Here is a 21,855-nt window from a genome sequence, read left to right as displayed (position 1 = left end):
GTATCACCGTTAAAAGAAATAATAATATATAATTTAAATAACATTGCTAAGAGCTTGAAATGCATCATAGTATCCCAAATGATTGTTTAATATCTAAAAAAAGCTTTTTATAATTATTTTAACTATATTCAATTTCGTTTATAAAAATAACAAATAGTGTTGCCGAAATGGCGAATTCTGCTCTTATTTATTGCTAGACATGCTAACTTTATTTAAAATTAAATTTTTAATTGGCATTTCTTATTTCTCGCTTGTCTAGACAATTTTAATCTTAAATATAAACTCTCTGGTAGAAATCAAACCGGAAAATTCAAACTGTTCATAGTTCTAAAATTTGCGAGTATACTTGTATTGAAATATTCTACGTTAGTCTTTTTCTAAATTTTTAGCAAGAAATAATTTTTCTTACGCTTTCTGAAAAGCATAAAATTTATAATTATATAGAATATAATATGTTGACCAAGACCTAATTTTATTATTTTTAACTATAAGTACTTTTAATTCCTTTAACTATCGATAATAATAGGAATAAGTATTCATAAGTAATCCCTAAAAATATTAAATGCTATTTAAAATTTAAAACTTTAATGATTTATAGTTACAAATTTTTTTAATAATTCAAGATTATTTCTTTTGTTATTAACATTATTCTACACAGTTAAATGAAATTGTATAGTTACACAAATTAGTCTTTAGTATTTGCTGTAGCTAGTCTTTTATGCAATCAAAATTTTAAAATTTAAAGCTTCTCTTTATTGAAAAAATAGCGAAATTTTTATTTTTTTATTCTTATAAATTAATTTAAGTATAATACATTTCCGTAAGATATATAGATATTCCGAATTCCCCATTGTTTAAGGTTTTTAATTTAATCATTTTAAATTTTAAAAATAAAAAAGATGATCATAGGAAATAAAAAGAGACAAGAAAAAAGTGTAATGCAATCTGAAAGTCGATGCAGGATAAGAATAATACTCACTCACTGTATCCTGTTTTTTAATTGATATAAACCATTATTTATTCATTTCGAGGAAATAAATAGGCTTAAAATTATTGAAATAATTCGCAATTTATTTAAATGCTTCCAGCTTCCGCATATTGCATTTTTTTTTAAAAATATAATTACAAAAATAAGTGCCTATACAATTTTAAGGTAAATTTGATATCATAGTTAAAACTACTATTAATTTAAATAAATTAATAGTGATTCTGTGTAAAATTAGGCTTCTGCCTTTACATGGCATATTCAATGGAGTTTGGGATCTATATGTTTATTAATTATTATAAAATTAATGTAATTGATCTTTAGATTTTGACACGGAAGATAATACGTAGATTATTTCATAAAGGCCAACCTTGATATTTATTTTCAGAATCCTTATCAAAATTGAGAACGAAAAAAAATGGTTGCAAATTGATTGCCACAAATTAAAATTTTTCAAAGAAAAAGCGTAAACGCAATCTAAATCTGACAAACCACGGTGCAGAAAAGACGAAGTAAATAACAACAGTGCAAGTTTGATTGGTAACAGAGAGGTGTTAAAAGAAAACTATTAAGAATATGTTAAAATGTGTTTATTTGCTTATTTATTTGTGATTTTTTTGTACATACTGAAGATATTTTTAATTCACGTCTAGATACTTTTTTTTCAAATTTGGATAACGATAATAAAAAACAATGACAATAACGAGCACTTTTTGAAAATGATAAATTACAACAGTCATGAAAGAAAAAACAGGAATCACACCCTTTTTCAAACAGTTATAATTTTAATTAGTAATAAATTAACAATGTGCTTATTCTGCACTTTTTCTCAGTGCGTATAAGGGCAATAATTAAAAAAAATTCTCTTAATATACGTGTATCGTAAAAATAAACAAAGAAATATCTGCTGTATTTCTTATAGCGTGAGTCGGTAATTTGAGATTATTAATTTATACTAAGAAACAGGTCATGATACTCCATTAGCATAATAGAAGTGCGACACTTAACACCTGACTATCATTAATGTAACTCAAACTGAAAGATATGGTCATTTACGATCCCCTGTGGTATTTCCTGGCTTTTGGGAGAATTAATTCCAAATAGCCAGAGGTTGTTTCGATACAGGAGACAGTATTAAATCTCTTCCAACCACATTGGCAAAATTGCCATGTCGTTAATGTAACAGATAGTCTAAACTAAACCACAAGGGTATAAACTGTCTATTACGCTATGCTTGTTATATTTCGTTTTATATTATGAAATATTTCTAATTTTTGACTTATCAGAGCATTTTTAAAAGACAAAGCTCAAGCAGCATGTGAACTGACGTGTATCCATCAAGATACCTTTTAAACATTGTGTTCCCAAATTTTAACTTTGTGATTACAGCGCCATCTGTGGAACACAATGCTTAATTATGTACATCGAATTAGGTTTAACATTTTGGAGGAAAACCAAATCTGCAGTAAAAAGAAAGGGATTGCTGTGTAAGATATCCAAGTCTCTTAAAAGTAATTTCTGTATAATTAATATGAAATTATTGCTTATAAAGAGGAATAAAGGTCTAGAGGAATTTAATTCCGCAAACTAAAATCAAAACATGTGCTAAAATGAGCAACTCACCTCTAGAAAAATCGAGGATCATTTAATAACGTCGGGCACGTGGTAGTTTCTGTAAGTTTTAATTATAATGAATTAGTCCGGGGTGACCAATAACCTGATATAGCCTGTTAGTTTAAACATTCTGGATGATCAGGTATTGTCTTTTAGTCAACGTCATCAGTATGCCGATGTTGCAACAACATAATTTTTTAAGTCGGAAAATATGTGGTTGGGACACTCATACGAACACTCATTCACACTTTCCCATCGGCCTCTAAGATCACCTAAATTAAATCCTAAAGAAAATAATTTATTAAACTGTGAGACCTGCTTCTGGGATCACCGAACATTTCAGTAATTTTGATATCTCTTTAACTGATAAAAAAAATTTGAAAATTACTAAATTTTAAAGGATATGGTTTATAAATACAAATGCTTATTATTGCATACAGAGGTAAGGTGGCTTTCTAATCGGATACAAATCTGATTTTAACAATTTATTCTACAATATAAGTAGTGACAACAAAAACTTTATTATTTAAATTCCAACGTTTGAAAAACTAAGTATACTAAATCTTTCTCCTGAAGAGGAGATTTGCCACTTTTTAAAATGCAGTTCAAAATTTGATTATTTTATTAAAAAAATACTATAGGAAGAACCAGGGAAGAAAAGGGTTCCCTGGAAATGTTTGAGTGAATTCTTACAGTGAAAATAATTAAACAGATCATCAGAAAAAAAAGATAATAAAGTAATAAAAATTTCGGTGTTATGAAAAAACGTTGAAAAATATTTCCCTTTAAATATTAATGCTGAAAACTTAATATGGATTGTGAAACAACTCAGATGAATATAGAAAATGATATTCATATACTATTTAAATCACAAGAAAAACTTGCCGAGTAATCAAATAGTTTTGGATTAAAAATTGATTTTAATACGAAGCTTTTGAAGGATTTTTTGCTTAAACTTTATTTTCTCCTTTTCTACGATATATTTCTGCAAGACAACTTTAACCACTTATTAAATCAAAGCGTCTATCAAATCTAAAGAATATTGGAGAAGTGTTTTGTCCTACTGTGTTGACTATATTGCCAAGATTTGATAATTGTAAAATCTTGAGACACCCATCCATTGCTACTTAATTCTCGCATATGCTCTGTTAGAAGAAAGGTGGGATTTTTCAGCATTGTAATATGTTCATTTTTTAAGTCCAGGTGATTGGATTTACTTTTATTGTAATTTTGTTACGTTAGGGTTGCTACTAATTTAAAATTTTCACATCGTTCTATGTCTTAAAATTTTAAATTAAAGACAATGGTAAGTAGGTACTTTATTTACATCGCGCTGGAGCTGCACCATGGTCCATTGGCGATAAACTGGAAAACATCCCTGAGGATGATCTGAAGACATGACATTAGAATTTTATCTTCTGCAGAGGGGATGGTTCCTCAGCTTTGGTAGCCCGACGATCCGAGTATGAAGTCGAGCACTTTACGGTAGAACAGTTTAACGAGGACCGATACCGCGCATTCTCGGTCAATACGCAAGATAATCAAAGTAATTGCTCACTTGTTATTGACGACATTCGGTGATGCTTAACTTCGGTGTAATACTGGGAACCGTGTCCTTACTATCATTCCAGTTGGGGGCATTGAATTTAACAACTTAAAACTCTAATTAGTATACTACAATACAAGTGAAGAAATTATAAGTTTAACTCAGTCGTTTGTCACATTTGTGCATGGGATATCAAAAAAATCTGCGTTAATATTGTGGGGTTCCCAAATTTAAGAAAACCTGCTGTAGAAAATCTATGGGATGAACGTTAGTTAGAAAAAGGGCAAAATAGCCAAACTCATCATATCTGCCGTTTGTTGGATTTGCGCAATCAAAGAAAATTTCACGAGCAATTTAAACTCTATTAACAGCTCTTTGTAAATCTTGAGGGCTAATTCTTATACCAATTCTTATATTAAGTTCATAGATATAAGTTTATACGTGATATCGAGTGATGTTTTCACGATTTTTTTTGGATTGACTAATTATTTGTCCAGTGAATTAATGTTTATATAAAGTTTTCGAAACAGCACTACTTTGTATTTTTTCTAATTCTACAAGAAATGACATGATAATAGTATGTAGAATATTTAATTTTGAAATACATCATTTGTCTTAAAAATATAAATAAAAAATAATTTTAAAAGTTTAAAATCTTTCACCATTCATTTTTCATATAAGAAGAAATTACTGTGTGGAAGAAAATATGGAAGAACTATATAGAAGAAAATATAAAGAAGAAAAATAATATTTTGATAAGTAAAACCCCAATTTTACAATGTTGACAAAGATTAGCTTTTAAAGCGTGACTTTCAATGAAATTTTACCGACTTTCCTTTTGAAAAGATTTGATCTGCAGTTTCTTAGCTTCCTTAAACAGTTTAGTTTTAAATTCTGTGGTTTGAGGATTTATATTATTGAGTCTTGACAATGTGGGAATCTCTATAGCGTAACATTTGAAAGTAGTTTAATTTTTGTTTATTAGTTGATGGCTAGCTTAAGTCTTTTCAATTTTCCTTTGCTTTTTATATACTTTCATTCACAACTATTCCTTTTGCTTTTTATATACTTTCTCTCAAAACAATTCCTTTTGCTTTTTATATACTTATACTTTCCATTACTCCCTCTTTCAGCTAAAGCGCAATGATTTTAATTTTTTCTACTATTATCTCAGTACTTGTTTCACCTTTTTGTGTTTGTATAAAGTGAAGATTAAGTATAAAGTGAAGATTAAACTAGAGTTATGAAAAACAAAAATAATCAAGAAAGGAAATGATCGATTAATTTTGGTATCATCGTAACTCTCTATTTAATTTGCTATGCTGTAAACATTTTTGAGAGTATTTTTTTGAAAAAAATGGCTATTGGCTTGTTTCAAAAAACACATTGTTATGCCTTAATAGTCTTACACTTCAGGTATAGTAAAAGATTTTCACCATTTTTTAAACAATCATGCTTTGCTCAAACAGCGTTATTTTATCCAATTTCACATAATTTCACAATAGAAGATACGAAAAAAGACATTTTTTTCTCCTTGAAAAATATTTTAATTATAATATTACTAATATAAAGTTGATTTATGTTGAATTTTCAGAAAAGCGCTATGCAGCCAACTTAACACTATTATAATAATATGTTGGTTTCAACGAAGTTTTAAAAAAGAAAATTCAGAATAGAAAGTAGAAAAAATCCTGTTGTTTTTCAAAAATATGATATATACAATAAAACAATAGTGATTTACCTTGTATTAATATTGTTTTTATCATTTGATATTACTAAAATATGGAGTATTTCCTTAATGGTCTTATCTTCTTTATTAGCGAATCTTCTTACAAAGCAGTAATAAGGTAAAGTTGACCTATCCGCTGAAGTGACGATTTCTTATCTTATTTAAGTGCTATATCTTCTTTCTTATTTAAGTGTTATGCCTTCTCTCTTATTTAAGTGTTATGTCTTCTTTCTTATTTAAGTGTTATGTCTTCTTTCTTATTTAAGTGTTATGCCTTCTTTCCTTTTCTTTCGTATTTAAGTGCTATGTCTGATGATTTCTCACGTATTATAAATAAAATGCAACTTAGGATGATTAAATTTTTTTTTAAAATTGTTTAATTCAGAATGATAAATTTTAAAGCAAGGCTGACAAACTTTTGAGTGATATCTGCCCTTAGCATAAAAGCGTCGGCTAAATACGGTGCCAGTACACACAGGGCATAGCTTGAATGCCGGCTAAATACGGCGCTCATAACGAAAGGGTTAAATACATTTTTTTATTTAAATTTGTTATTTTTCTTATAAATTCGAAATTTAAATCATCAGGTTTGAAACCAATTAGTTTTTAAATTCAAAAAATTCTAATTACTCAAAATTTAAAACCAACAATTAGATTGAGTTAAATCTTATTGATAAAATTAATTGTAATAATTAAAATAGAAAACTGTTAATATGCATTTTACCTTATTTTATATCCTCTAATTTTTGTTTTCATCAAGTTAAAATTAGTCAAAAAAATTATGAAAGTATAGATACAAGTACTGATATCTTTTTATCGATGAATTTTTTAAAAGTACATGTTGATATGCATTTTAATTCATTGCCCAATTTCTATTTTTTCAGAAAACTGTTAAAGAGCACATTATTTAAGGTATTAAAATTATGAAATACTTTGTTTTTCTACAATGTATCAGTCACTCTCATAAACGGTACGAGATTCAATTAGTGTACTATGCATCATTAAAAGGATATATTTTGATATGTTTCTTGTATGTTAAGTTGCTTCTCTTTTAATCCGAGATTACTGAAGAAATCAATGATGCTTAATCATACCAGAATTCATTATTGTGTTAGAACGTTTTTATATCATTCATGTATATACTCAGTAAAAAGAAATTATAAAAAAAGAAGAAGAAAAATAGTGTGCATTACTTACATTATAATCAGATATATATTTTATTTAATAATTTTATTATATATTTTATTTAATAATAGATTATATTTTATAAAATCTCAAAATATTTATAAAAAATAACAAAACTAAAGCTTAGATTTCCAATATTTATTTTCATAGTTAATTCATTAACGATAAAACGACAATTATATTTCTCTTATACTTATTCAAAAATTATCTACTTTCAGTTTGAATTTTCTTTAAGACTTTGTAACTTTTTCGCAATGAATATTTTTGATCTGATTTTGTTAAAATACATGCGTTGATTTTGATGAATTTTTTTTAATAAAATAAATAAGCAAATGCACACGAAATAAAAAGCCATAATAATGGGTTTCCTGAAAAATCAAAAATTAAGTCAGTGAAATCAAGAACACAACATGCTTTCTCAAATAAATAAATAATTCTTCTTTACAGAGTCCACGATTATATTAGGTTCCTGATTAAAGACCTTTTCTTAAAATGTATGTTTGATTAAAAACATTTTTTTATGATTTTAAGACACTAATTTTTAAACAACTAAGTCATCCTATGCTGAGAAAATGGTAGGTATGTGTTGACAGATGCTATGCGTAATATTAGTCGACATGCTGATTAAATGATCTGCATGATATAAATTTTTTTTATTTAATGGTCAAAAATTCAAATACAAAAATATACTTCATCTAAAGAAAGCATTCATCTGTATGAGGTAATTCCTGTAATTCAAATTACCGATGGTAGCCGTTGTTTAGTATTTATTACACTAAAGATATAGCCGCTGGGGTAGACAAAAATTCCAAGTATTCTTAGTGTAAAAGCTACATTATCCTTTTTTTTTTACTTAATTTACTTTCTTAATTAACAGAGTTTGTTAATTTTTAAAACTATTCACCAGTAAAAAATATTATTTATGGAATATCTGCCTAAAAACTTTATTTAAGATTAAAATATCGCAGAGGATGTTTTTCATGAATTCAAAATATTTGATTATTTGATAATAAGTGTGAGACATATTTTTAATTATTTTTCTTTATATTTTATTCAAATAACTAATAAAGCAACTAAAAACTTTGATACATTTTAATATTTTTTTATAATACAACAGTTATATTTTAAGTAACTTTTCGAATAAGAAGGGAAAAAAAATTGAAAATTCATTAAAGTGGAGAATTGAACACAAAAGAATGAAGCTAAACTTTTTTCTTTCTTCTCTAACATCTTAGTGTCTTTTTATGAATAAGTATTTTTAAAGAATGTTTCAAGAGTAAGTTTATTTTGAAAGTTATTTCTGTGAAAGAAAGACAAAAACGATGAAAGAAATCCTTAAGCGTTCAGAAACACGTTTTAATTCTTCTGTCTTTTTATTCCTTTGAGTTAAGAGAAAATTCACCTTACTTTTTTTTCCTTCAAATTTTTTTTATAAAACATTTTTAAGGAAGGTTGTTCGCTGAAGGTTGCCTAGATACAAGTTTGCGGTTATTTATCTTTCAGTCTTTTAAATTAGTGTTTTTGTAACTGACAGATTCTTTAATCGAATTTATTTTTTCCTGAAGGATTACGATTAAATCTAATCTCAAGACGAGTCCATAAATTATATTAATTCATTTGAAGAAAATAAACTCCTAAGTAATTTCAGATGAGAACGGGATATTTTCGTGAAATCTCTAACGAAAGTAATATATTTTTAAAATAATATTAAAAAGAAATATTAGAAAACAACATTTTAATTAAATATTTAAGAATAGACTTAATAATATAAAGTTTATACTTTATGTTTTAATGTTTATATTATGCATATGTCCAATGTAATTTTATTTGATAAAATTTTCCGAGATGCATGTTTTTATGGTATTTGTATCTGGCAATATCTTTTATCTATCTTTTTCTACTATAACGATGAAAAATCTACTCTCATCAGACTAAGAACAAAACATCATAAAAACATGAAAATTTCTGCAGATGGGACTAGAAAATATCAAAACTGTGGCAACTGTCTTAATGTGGAACTGACACCATATCATGTAACCATAACTGCCCTGCAGTCGCTGCAGGCCTTCACCTCTTAAACTACCCCACAGAAGAGGATTTGTATTCATTTAATGCCATAGAAATAACAAAAACTATTCAAGCACACCATGAAATATGATTCAATACAGGATACGACACCAACCACCAACGATGAAAAATATGTATTGACGACAATTGCACATATTTTAATATTCTCATCAATGCTGTGTATTTGTATCCGGCATATTTTTATCGAAATTTTACTAGGATAAAATGATTAAAAATCTGTGCCGACAATTGGATTAATTTTGCCAATTTCTATCAATAATAATCAGTATGTTCGTGATGTATTTGTGCTTGACAATATCTCTGATCAAAATTTTACTAAAATAACGACAAAAGATGTGCATAGACAATTGTATTATTTTTATAAGACTCTAAGTAAACAAAATTTTCAGCTAATTTTCATTTATCGCTCAAAAAAAGAAGAAAAAAATATTTACTTGAACTTTTAATTATAATAAATAATTTTTACATTATAATTAAATACAAAAAAAAAAAATAATCGCGTGCGCTTTTTTTAAATATTTTATAATACACTTAGTATTTTTTAAAATTTAATGCTCTAACTCTTTATTTTATTTAATAAATTGTGAAGATTAAGAGTTTTTTTAAATAAATCTTTAGGATTTATCGAAAACTAGAAATTTTTATATTTGTCAATACATTATATTTGTTGTTTGCAATCTAATATATTCCAAAAAATAATAATAAGCACACTTTTATTAAAAAAACAGTTATAATTTGATTTTGAAAAAAAATAATAAAATTCAAAGCGTGAAGTCAGTTTATCAATGCATCAAATCAGAATCAGTGTTTCAAGAATTAATTAACAAAAAAACTTTGTAGTTAGGAAAAGTTTAAATTTAAAATCCATTTTTGGTCACCTTAATCACAAATTCAAAATTATTATTATTAAAACTTAAAAACATTATTACTATTTTATATTTAGTGTCACTCCGAGGATTTCTTACGTTCAGTGAATAATTTCAAAATTATACGAACCCGTGATCATTAAATCAGTAATATTCATTAAAAATGAGTACTTAAAGCATTTCATAGACATGCATTTCATAAAACATGCTAGACAGCTCCATTTTTTTTCAGTGCCTAAAACATAAATAATATAAAAAATAGCGACAAAAAAGGAGGTTTTTAGAGTGCATTTTGGTCAACTTTTAACTTTCCCCCGGCTGACCGAACTATAAAAGTTACAATATAATTTTTTATCATATCAATTTAAGCATTCGTAATGTTTCACAGCAATATGATGAAACAGAGTTCCTTACCACATCTAATGCTACAAAACAAATCAGCTCTTGTTCCAAGTCTAACAAAAGAAATTTTTCTTATGAGAAAGATTTTGGAACTCATTTGTCGAACCCATGTATGCTTTGCGTGATCAAACATGGCGATTCTTGCCCAAACTTGTTTAACCGCATTCATGTTTTAAGAATCCTGAGATTTTTTCCCGAAATCTCCCGTTTTGACCTCTCGACGATGAATGTCAATCAAGCGTGGAATTGAATATCGTGAAACCAAAGCAGCTGACTCGATTCCTTTTTTCTTTTCCTTTTTTTTCTTCTTCCACGGTTCCTTCCTTCGATGTTCTGTTCCTTTTCCATTGGAGGGAGGAAAACGTAAATTAAAGAAACCCTATGAATCAAAAACGATTTTTAAAATGAGGGTTTCGGAATGTAAAATTCGTGCTTTGAATTTTAAGTAAATCAAGTATTGAAAGTTTTGAAGCAAATTCTATGCTAATGTTAACCGTGCGTGATGCGTGACGACTTTCATTAAATTTTGTTTGCCAGCATTGACTTATCGCATTTCATGCAGAAAGGGATTTGTCGCATTCCAAAGTTCTAAATGTAGGGGGAAGAATTCGGATAAGCAAGACGCGCATTAGTATAAGCATCTTAAAGAAGATGATTAAATTTTTTAAATCAGTTTTGAGAAATATCTATTTATCTATAATCATCAGTACTTTGGGTATTTAATGCCTGAATATTAAAGTTTCACCGCCGTTGTATTTAAACCCATTAACGCAATTACTAAAACCCGACTGAATTAATTTGGGTCTCAGTTTTGATGTCTTAAGGTTTTGCTGCATACGTCTTTATTCACATACGTTCCTATTACTATGTTTCTTTTTTTGATTCTTTTTCAAAATTTTGTAGAAATTAATTGCAAAATTCTGTGATGCAAAAAATTAATTGCATGAATTTTGCAAAGTTCTGTAGACTTGTTTTGGCTACATACTGAGAGATTTGTCGTCATATGGGTTTAATAAAGCCAACTCTAAAAACTGCTAAAAGTATTTTTAAATGATTCATCACTTAAAAATCTATTATTTGCATTAAAGCTCTAAAATATCTAATAGGAAAACATTTGCTGTTTTATTCCTGATTATAAAATAGATTAGAAATCAAAAATTATTAAAATATATATATTTTCATAAAAAAGTTTCATGATTAAGATCATAAAAGTTTAATTTGTTTTATACATAAAATACTTAAATAGGGAACTTATTTACATAAGTATTACAAACACGGTAAAATTGAGGTATTTTCAAAATAAGAAAATAATATATTGCATTAATGTGTCATTTTATAACTGAAAAATATTTTTTAAATAAAAACAATTTTGACACCTAAAATCAGAACGAACATAAACATTAATATGATACAAAACTTAAACAAAGTCGCTGGAAAAATATCAGTTATTTAATTTCAAACACAAAATGCATTAATGATAATGCAAACTGTTATCGCTTTCTGAAACTGATTATTTGTTTAAATTTAACCAATACATTTTTAAATAAATATTATTGTGAACAAAGCTAATTCACTAGCATTACTGACATTATTGATTTACATTATTCATAGAGTTTTCAAAATACACAAAATATTGTTTCGTTATAGGATTACACTTTTTGTTTACTTTTATGAAGCACGGAAACTTATATAAGTAAATGAAACGCCCACGAGTTGAAATCATTATTTATTCCAAGTAAATATTCCAGTTCAGCACGAATTAACGGAATTTACAATTTTACACACTTATAAGCTTTTATTTAACTTAGTTTCGTGCAGCGTTGAACTGTATATTTTTCTAAGATAAACAAACGTGAATAAATATTAGGAGCTTGTAGTCGGTTCATTTGTAATATGGATAAAAAGTGTTTTTTGTTTGTAATATATTTGATAACGAATATTGATGCACTTTGCGCGTCACGCAATGATATAATACATTAAAATTTATACATTATTACTTTGATAACAAAGAAAAAAATCAGGCAACACGTTTACACATTAACTTTTTAAGTATCATAGATTTTTAACACTTTTAATGGGAGTTGACGTATTAAATACGTGAATTGAAAGGGAAAATTTAGAAAAAAAACATTTGATTACTATTTAATTATTTTTAACCTTAATTATTATTACTGATATTCCTAACGTGAGTTCAAAGGGCGCATTTTAATAAAACAATGATCTTAAATATTAATTTTGTAACGATTGCATAAGAGAAAGGAACGTGTCATAGATTAGCGTGTTCTTTTTTAATAGAAAAGCAAAATATTTAATATGAGGTCTGTACAGATGCTATGATTTGCTCATCCCGATGAAGGAGTGGTGATGTTTAGAAACATCACTTTCAATTTGATATTTTATTCTTTTTTTTTTAATTTTTATCTTTCAACCAAAGGACATTTCATGTTGAAAGGACATTTCATATCGTATTTTACTTAAATTTATGACTAGCACTGAACATCTAAACCGAGTTTACGACTATCAATGTTCAACTGCACAGCCTTGTAATTCTGAAAACAATCCAGAAGACCTGAGTCAAGCAATGGGTCAAACTAGCCTTCTTGGATGATTTTTTGCTAGAGCTTACTCACATTTAGAGTCCACAGAGAAAAGAAAATGCGAAAAATTCATAAGATTAGTTCGACGATAAGGGACTCCCCATAATCCGTTTACCCCTGAGGATATTTTACGTAAGCACTGTGGTCGATGCGAGTCTGGAGCAGAATTTGTATCAACCAACCACCGCTGACAATCGAATCTGGGTCATCTCATAGGGAATCCAGGATCGAGTATTGGGAAAAATTTTGCCTTTAACGAAGATTTTTGATGGAACTAACCAGCATTTGCGTTGCATAAAGAGGAAAACCACGAAAACTTCCATGGTTAGTCTGACAGCAAGGGGACTCTAATCCACGATCAATCTACCACTGAGGATATTCTACGTTAGCACTATAGTCGGAGCGAACCGGGTGCGGAATTCGCAATGACTAGCCATCACTGAGAATCTACCCGGTTTATCATAATCCGGTTATTACTCCTAGGTCAGATGATGCTCCCCTTTATGATGAGCTCGTCTTTCAGAAAGTTTTCCTCGAGTTCAATTTATATCGTATAAAAAAAGCACGAAATCCTCCCATGATTAGCCAAATGAATATCTTAAAGCCGTTATTCAGTATCCTTATAAGGCTCAGTTCACAGAAAATGCCCATTTGATGAAAAAGTTACGAATAAAAACTCGTTAGTTTTAAATTAAAAAAAGTGATAGCACTTTAATAGAAAGAATTAAAAATTTCTAAATGGTTACGAAATTCTATTTGAATTTATATAACATGTTGAACACTGAATTGATAAGAATTTCAATATCTATTAAATATTTTGAATTGTCATAGCTATAAATAAAGTCTAACAAACGAACCAAATTAGTGCTAAATTGTTGAAAAATTCGGAGTAAAATCTAGATATTAATACATTTTGAATAAATTTAAAGCTTTACATAATTAATTATACTCTATGTAGCACTTTTCTTACTTTAACGAGTAAAATAAATCTAATATAAGCTCGCCGTGCTTGTGCCGTATAAAATCACAGAACAGAAAACAAGACAGTTGAAAATGCAATACGAGCTACTCCAGTGACACAGTGCATCAAAAAATTCTATATGCCTATGATATGGTTGGTGGCTCAAAGCTTTCCCGCAGAAATATACGTAATTAAATTTTTGAAACTTTTTGAGTCTACTAGAATGATAATGTTAAATTGATGACAATTATAACGACACAATTATAATGGAACTATATTTGCACATTAAGGACCATCATTGTTGTTTTTACTCAATGGTTCATTTAACGCAGTAAGTCAAATAGCACAGGTATGGCCTAATGAGGTGGATTAAGGAGCTATAAAGACTAGCCAAACTATTCTAAAGTGGAGAACAATCGATCCATATATTAGTTTAAGCAACCAATGCTAACTCCGTGATTAGGTAATTTTAAATCCAAACTGGAATACGAAGGGACTACTGGATCAAGTTTTGGGATAAACTTGCCTGCTTCGAGAAATTTCGAGTGCAAAACTAACCTACAATTGCCTCAAATGTAGAAACTGCTATCGAAACCTCTCATGGTAGGATGAGCGGCATAGAATCTCCATACCCTGATAAGTCAGGCATGAATAGTATATATATATATATATATATATATATATATATATATATATATATATATATATATATATATATATATATATATATATATATATATATATATATATATATATATATATATATATATATATATATGGGCAATTCCATATGTGACGGAATGACATTTTGACTTGCATGATGACAATTAATTGAAGTTTCTATGCATCTAATTTCAAATAAACGTGATTTTTTCTCATGCATATCATTATTATTGGTATAATGTGATTCATAAACTAAAAAAAAAAGAATTTTGTGTTTTTTTTATTTTTAATTTTATGAACTTTTTACTTGTGTGACGGAATGACATTTTGGCAACCAAGCTTTCGGCATGCCGCTTAGAACTGGTAGTTTCTGTGAATTTTGCAACTATTATTTTCCTGAACTATTTTTTACTTTTAGTATAATGTGTAAGCAATGTAAATTGTGAATTTGGAAAATTAACCTTAGGTTGGCTAGCAGTTATTAACATCTATTTGCTGTGACGGAATGACCGTGACGGAATGACAAAAAGTTTAGTGGAAGAAAGTCTTCATTTAAAAAATGTTTTATTAATATGTAAATGATAAACAGAATGTAACAGATAAACAGAATCAAAATTTACGTAAGAATCAGTTAAAATTTCAACAATTTGAAAATTAGGTTGTCTCAGAAGAGGTTTTATATCTAACTTGCCAATGTCACATCTTATCTTCGTTCTCAGGAAATTTATGCATAAATCAATTTTTGTCCCATGTTCTTTAAATACTTTAACATCTAAATCGTCTTTGTTTATCAAAGTAATTTGCGCCATATAAATGTGCCTTCTTTTTTTTCGCAGTATGGGACAGTGATTAAAGAGCCGACCGCATACTCCTCAATCATATTTTCCATTTCCTCTTCAAAACAGCGGTTTTTCAAATCATACACTTGGTTTTGGTTAAAATTAGAAAGCATTCCAATTTTGATGATTCGCTTCTAAACTACATGAGCATCTAGTGCAGGTCTCTTGTTCCTGGCAATGCTAATGTAGCAAGTGTCTAGCTGAAGTCATTTTTTTTTGCCCTCTCTTAAATAGAATAGCTGGACAAAAACAAAACTTCAACGATTTGTTGCTTCGACTTTATGAAATCATAAAATTCTTTTACATATTATGTGCCGTTTTACAGCAGCCAACATCTTGTTTGGCCTTTTAGAACAACATCACAATTACATGATATTTATAGGTGCATGTGCTGTGAGGTATTAATGAAATACACTTAACAAAAATGAGAATAAGAACAAAAATGAGATAAGACACACTTTACATCAATTGATGTATATTAATATATGCTTCTTTATGAAAAGCCTCTTTTAAGGCCATAAGTATATATTGCATCTGCACTCTTCGTTACTCTGTCAGAGTTTGTATTATGACTGAATCCTTCATACTTGGGGGCTTGTAACTAACATCATCTTGACAGTAAATTTTTTTTAACTAAATTAAACAGCTCATCAACATTACTTTTCTCACTTAGTTTCTTTTGAGTTCGATGTTAAATACTTCTCACATAAAGACTGAATTAATTTTTTTACCTCTATTGGTGATTTTGGAAGTGAGTGTACAATTTTTTTTATGTTGAGTGTACAATTTTTTTTTATGGCTTTACCAAGACTCTGCAGGAATTTGTATAGGGAATTTAAATTATTTGTATGTGAAGAGATTGGTTGAATTTGATTTTTTCTTTGTTTGCACAATCTCTGCACAACAGCGTTTGCACTTCTGAGCTTAAGTCCAACTTTTGTAACGGAAACTTTCTTCTCTGCCTTTCTTTCTCTGTTTTTTTTCTTCATCATATCATGGGGATCTTGGTCTTTTTCAACATTTTATCTGTCTTTCAACAGCTGTTTTAGCCATTAGGTTAATTGAAAAAAAAAATAATTCCCTAGTTTTTGACTAAGCTTCTCAAGGACTCGTTTTGTCATTCCATTGCCGAAGATGTGTCATTCCGTCACGCTAATTATTGGAAGTTAATAATCAAATGCATAGAATTTTACAATTTCTCATTGATTCTTATGCCACATCTCCTTTATATTCCAAAATATACACATTTTCATTCAAAAACGCAGATGCTATTTAAAAAATTATACTAAAACATGTGACGGAATAACATAAAAAAAAGTTACTTTTATTTAATATATTAAACTTAAAATGACTTAAAGGCTATGTTTTAAATGTTTAAATTTTGTACTATATGCATATTTTTATCAAAATATTGCAAAAGAAAGATACATTTCTTTTATTTTATAAGTATTTTTCAAGAAAACAATTTGAGCACAAATGTGAAGAATTCACTTTTCAGCCATGTGATTACTTTAGAATGCTGCCAGATTCAAAAAATTTAAAATTATCAAAAATTAAACAGTAATATGTAGACTTTGGCTATTTTTGAACATATTTTTAAAATTAAAATATGCAATTAATAAAAAAAAAATTTCACTTAAAAGTTGACACTTTCGTGGAATTGCCCATATATATATATATATATATATATATATATATATATATATATATATATATATATATATATATTTTAAATATTTTCGTCTTAGTCTTATTTTGCTAGTATCATATTAGAAAAGAAAACTCTCTGCGAATAAATCATTCTAAATTTACTGAAATATTTAAATAATTTAAAAATCCTACCATTTTTTTAAATATATAGTTTATTTTAATAGCGTATTATAAATAATATGAGTTTTACTAGAATACAAGTAAGAAAAATGTAAAGGAAAACATTATATTTAGATTAAATGTGTTATACTAAGATTAAATTAGCAGCAATTATTACATATCTTCTCCAATTTCTATTGTGTCTCAGTTTTAAAACGGGATTTGAATGCGCGTAAAATGTATGTATATTCTTCATTCTTCTATAAACAGATAAAAAGGAAGATAATTCTTTTAACTAACACCGATAGAAACTTAACTATAAGAACTAAAGCATCAAATATGCCAAAGCGAAAGATTTAAACTTTATAAATGGCAAGAGTCCAAATTTTGTGAAAAAAAAAAGTTCCTCCAAGCCATTACCTTTTTTATCTATCAATTCCCATGTTCCACAAATCCAACTGAGACACATTATTTTGTAGTGGGTAGCCAAAATCGGATTTTCCATTTTCGGAAGAGCTCGATGTGGCCATTCTCTTTTCCTTCACGCCGCAGATTGTGTCTCGAGTAACTACTTAGGCTCTCGAACGGGAGAGCTCTTCCTTTAACCTATGAAATTCTATTTTCTATTTTTCTCCCGCATATAAACTGTTTTATGGAACAATAGTGTTACGACTATCTTATCTTTGTGGCAAAAAGTCTTTTCCTTGAGAATGTTTCTTAAATTTTCAAATGAAGAATTTCAAAATGATTATACTAAGTTGATACATTTTCTTATACAATATTAGCTACCAATTACTTACGCTGAGGGAAAACGAACTTCATTTAACTCGTGAAAGTCAGTTTAACATTGCCTTTTCAGACATACATTGCTTCATGAGATAATCATGTTAAGACTTCATTTCATAAAAATGTTACCTTTGTTTTAATTTTGAAATTTAAGATTTCCAACAATAGTTCGTAAGTTAATAAATTTAGTTGATTGATAGAAGTCACATTCATAATATTCCTTAAGAAATGTCAACACAAAAAATTTTTTCTTTTCAAATTTGTGAAAAAAAATTACTTTTAATACAATAAATTAAAAAAAAAATATTAGTTTTGATAATTTGCGACATTGTTTTTTTATTGTTAATGCATCTTTTTCACAGACACGTAATTAAATCCTTAGAACTCATTTTTAATAATAATTTTTAAATAAAATATTTTAAATAAATATTTTAAAATCTATTTTTGAAATAATATTTTTTAATAATATTTTTTATAAATATTTTGCAAATATTTTTCAAGTAATATATTTTTTAATATTTTTTAAAACAATATTTTTTAAATAATATTTTTTAAATAATATTTTTTTAAATAATATTTTTTAATAATATTTTTTATAAATATTTTGCAAATATTTTTCAAGCAATATATTTTTTAATATTTTTAAATAATATTTCTTAAATAATATTTTTTAAACATGCTGCAATTATTATTAGATTTATTAAATAATTTAAACTTCTAAAACGTAATAAAATTTGAAGAAAATATTTCCTGAAAACAGTTTTTCCAAATGCGTATCTAAAGACTAAGCTTACTGTAGTACTCATGTTCTTATCTTTTATCTCAATATGTTTTTCTTATTAGACAATAGATTATTTTATTTCCTTATAACTAATAAGGAATAGCTCGTTTTATGAGAATGAATTTATTTATTTAATATATAGCATTTTTTAAATAGCAGCACTAAACTTTGTTACTGATAAAAGTAGAATGGAATTTTCTTCCAATTTTCTTGCCCCCTTTAGTAAAAAATATACTTTCAAATTTCATAATTAAAATGTTATTATAATCTCTCAAGAAACAGCTACTCAATTATTCAGAAAATTTTTACTAAAGATTCAATGCACTTTATAATTGTTTTTACTCCATTAATATCATTTATTATAGTGTAACTTTAAAATTTTAAACACTATGATAGAATCTAAACAAAATAATGAAGCATTAAGCAATAGCATTTAAGCATTTTTCGGCATAGTTTGCTTTAAAAAATATTTAAATACTTATAAAAATTTATTTTTGAATTACTACGTTTAAATATTTATTTTATTGCATATACCTTACAATATTTATTTATATAAATACAAATGCATTTGATTATTTTGTTTAAATGTTATATTTGCAAATACTTTGATAATTCAGTGACAAATGTATTATAAGATTTAATTTGTGCATTACTTTCGAAAATTTTCTACAATCAATTTACAAAAAAAAAAAAAATGAGATTTTTGAGTTTAAACTCTTATAAGAAGACTCTAATCAAGTATAGAATTCTCAAGCATATCGTATGACACTGTATGTTGGCAATGAATTACATTTTATTCACAATAAAAAGGAAAAATTTTACTATAGTACCGATGTTTCTTAAAATATTTTGAGTGATTTTTATGTCGTATTTATTTAACGACAATAATTTTAAGAAGTGAAACTTAATTAAAAATAACTTATTGTTACGTAATTTCAAATATTTTTATTTGTAAATTTAAATTAAAGATAATTCAACTTCCAATAATTTGTTTAAAAGAGTTTTAAGTCTCATGATATTACAAATCTTTTATAATGCAATCTGATCACTTAGGGATCGCAAAAAATACAATATCGAGTTATGGCAATACAAAAATAATATTATAAAAATATCTTTTTTTTTCAAGTAAAAGCATTGTTTAAAAATTTCATTCTTAAATAATATTATAAAAATATCTTTTTTTTTTCAAGTGAAATCATTGTTTAAAAATTTCATTCTTAAATAATATTATAAAAATATCTTTTTTTTCAAGTGAAATCTTTGTTTAAAAATTTTATTCTTATATAATATTATAAAAATATCTTTTTTTTTTCAAGTAAAAGCATTGTTTAAATATTTCATTCTTAAAAAAGTTTGTCTTACCTTCGCTATCTTTTTCTTCTTCGCCGGACACTGACACAAGAAGAAAAGCACACACCACTAAAACTGTTGAGATGTTCAAGAGCAATGAATCCAAACCCATTAGTACCAACAAAAAACACTCAATACATCATATGTTAATTTTAGGCAACTTAATGTTAAATTTTTTATTAACTTAACGTATTAATTCCGTTTTCTTTGTGCAATAAATCCTTAATTATATGTTATAATTTGTGTTGGAAGTATTTCTTCAAAATCATTCCGAAAATCCTGTAATGAGTTTCTAGCACCATTTAAGAAACGAAAAGAAAAGAAATAAAAACAGTATTTATATCACTTGTTATATTATAATAAGATCATATTTATCACTGCGATTATCCTTTATTATTTTCAAGCTTCAATTATTGCTAAATTTTGAGCAATAAATTGTTGTAAGGGACTTTTTTAGGATAGAAATCAGCTTTCTCAGAGAAGTCCGAAATACAGGACATCTGCAACCTTTCTGCCTTCCGAGTTCCAACGAAGGCTCTTGAAGGATTCTATCGCCCTCTAGTGGTAGTGATTTTTGTTAGCTTCTCATCTCTTTAGCGTGACGACTTGCAGTATCAGAAGGCTAGGGTACTTGGGCGTTCCCCGGGCGCTTGCTATTAAATCTTTGTTGAAGGTGAAGAAATAAAATAAAAACTATAAATCCTTCCAAAAAGCACAAGTTTTCTTTCCCTGTTACTTTTTTCTAATTATTTAATATTTTCATGTGTCGGAAAACTTCGAATTAGCTCAATGACTGATATTTCTTTTTCTTTTCTTTTAAATGTTGTATATTGAAAGTTCTTTCATAAACTTTTATAAACTGAAATTAAAAAAAACTACAGAAGTTTTTTTATTTTTTTAAATATATTTAGATCTATCAGTACATATTTTAAATAAAATACAATTGTTTCTTTTAATTTAAATAATTGCAACAATTAACAATTCAAGTATTATTACTATCATGTTATTCAAATAATTTTTCAAATTTTTTAGTATAATAATCTGCTTGATGATCTTTCTTCTCAAAATATACATAAAAAACTACAGTTGAATATTTAAAAGATTATTTTATATGTATCAAACAAAAACTATGAATTTTTAAGACCATATACCATTTTTCTAATATGTATAATTTCAGAACAATCATATTCAGAACTATTATAGACAATTAAGACGTATTTTGAATGAAATAAAATTGTTTTTTTTTTACTTTCAATAATTGCATTCGTTAACAATTCAAGTATTATTATTATCATGTTATTTAAATAATTTTTCAAATTGTTTAGTATAATAATCAGTTTGATGATATTTCTTTTCAAAATATACGTAAAAATCAATCCGCAGTTGAATATTTATAAAATTATTTTATAGGTATCAAACAAAAACTATGAATTTTTAAGACCATATACCCTTTTCCTAAAAATATACAAATTTAAATAGTTATTTCAATTTTATAAGCTTACAATTACATTTCTGATAAACCATTCGATAATAAAATTAAATTGTCTAATTATAGATTACTGAACAGCCCATTGATGTAAGTATATTTACGATATTTTTACATCAATGAACTTGTTATGCAACATTGAATATAAAAATAAATTTCATTTTTGAA

General features: G+C 26.9%; 1 protein-coding gene across 2 annotated transcripts in view; it reads right to left on the bottom strand.

The window, feature by feature from the left end:
* LOC107444435 (neural cell adhesion molecule 2-like) overlaps nucleotides 1-20,714 on the bottom strand; it is a 204,825-nt gene extending 184,111 nt beyond the window's left edge. For both annotated transcript variants that reach the window (XM_071178773.2, XM_071178770.2), the window contains exon 1: nucleotides 20,214-20,714. In XM_071178773.2, the coding sequence (XP_071034874.2) occupies nucleotides 20,214-20,313 (100 nt within the window). In that variant the 5' untranslated portion in view covers nucleotides 20,314-20,714. The remainder of the gene's footprint in view (nucleotides 1-20,213) is intronic.
* Between the last annotated feature and the right edge of the window lie 1,141 nt (nucleotides 20,715-21,855).

The sequence above is a fragment of the Parasteatoda tepidariorum genome, chromosome 3 (assembly GCF_982258835.1).
Source record: "Parasteatoda tepidariorum strain Cologne lab strain chromosome 3, Ptep-v5.0, whole genome shotgun sequence".
NCBI lineage: Eukaryota > Metazoa > Arthropoda > Arachnida > Araneae > Theridiidae > Parasteatoda > Parasteatoda tepidariorum.
Note: the sequence above shows the minus strand (reverse complement) of the source record. Positions and strands in the feature narration are given on the sequence as shown.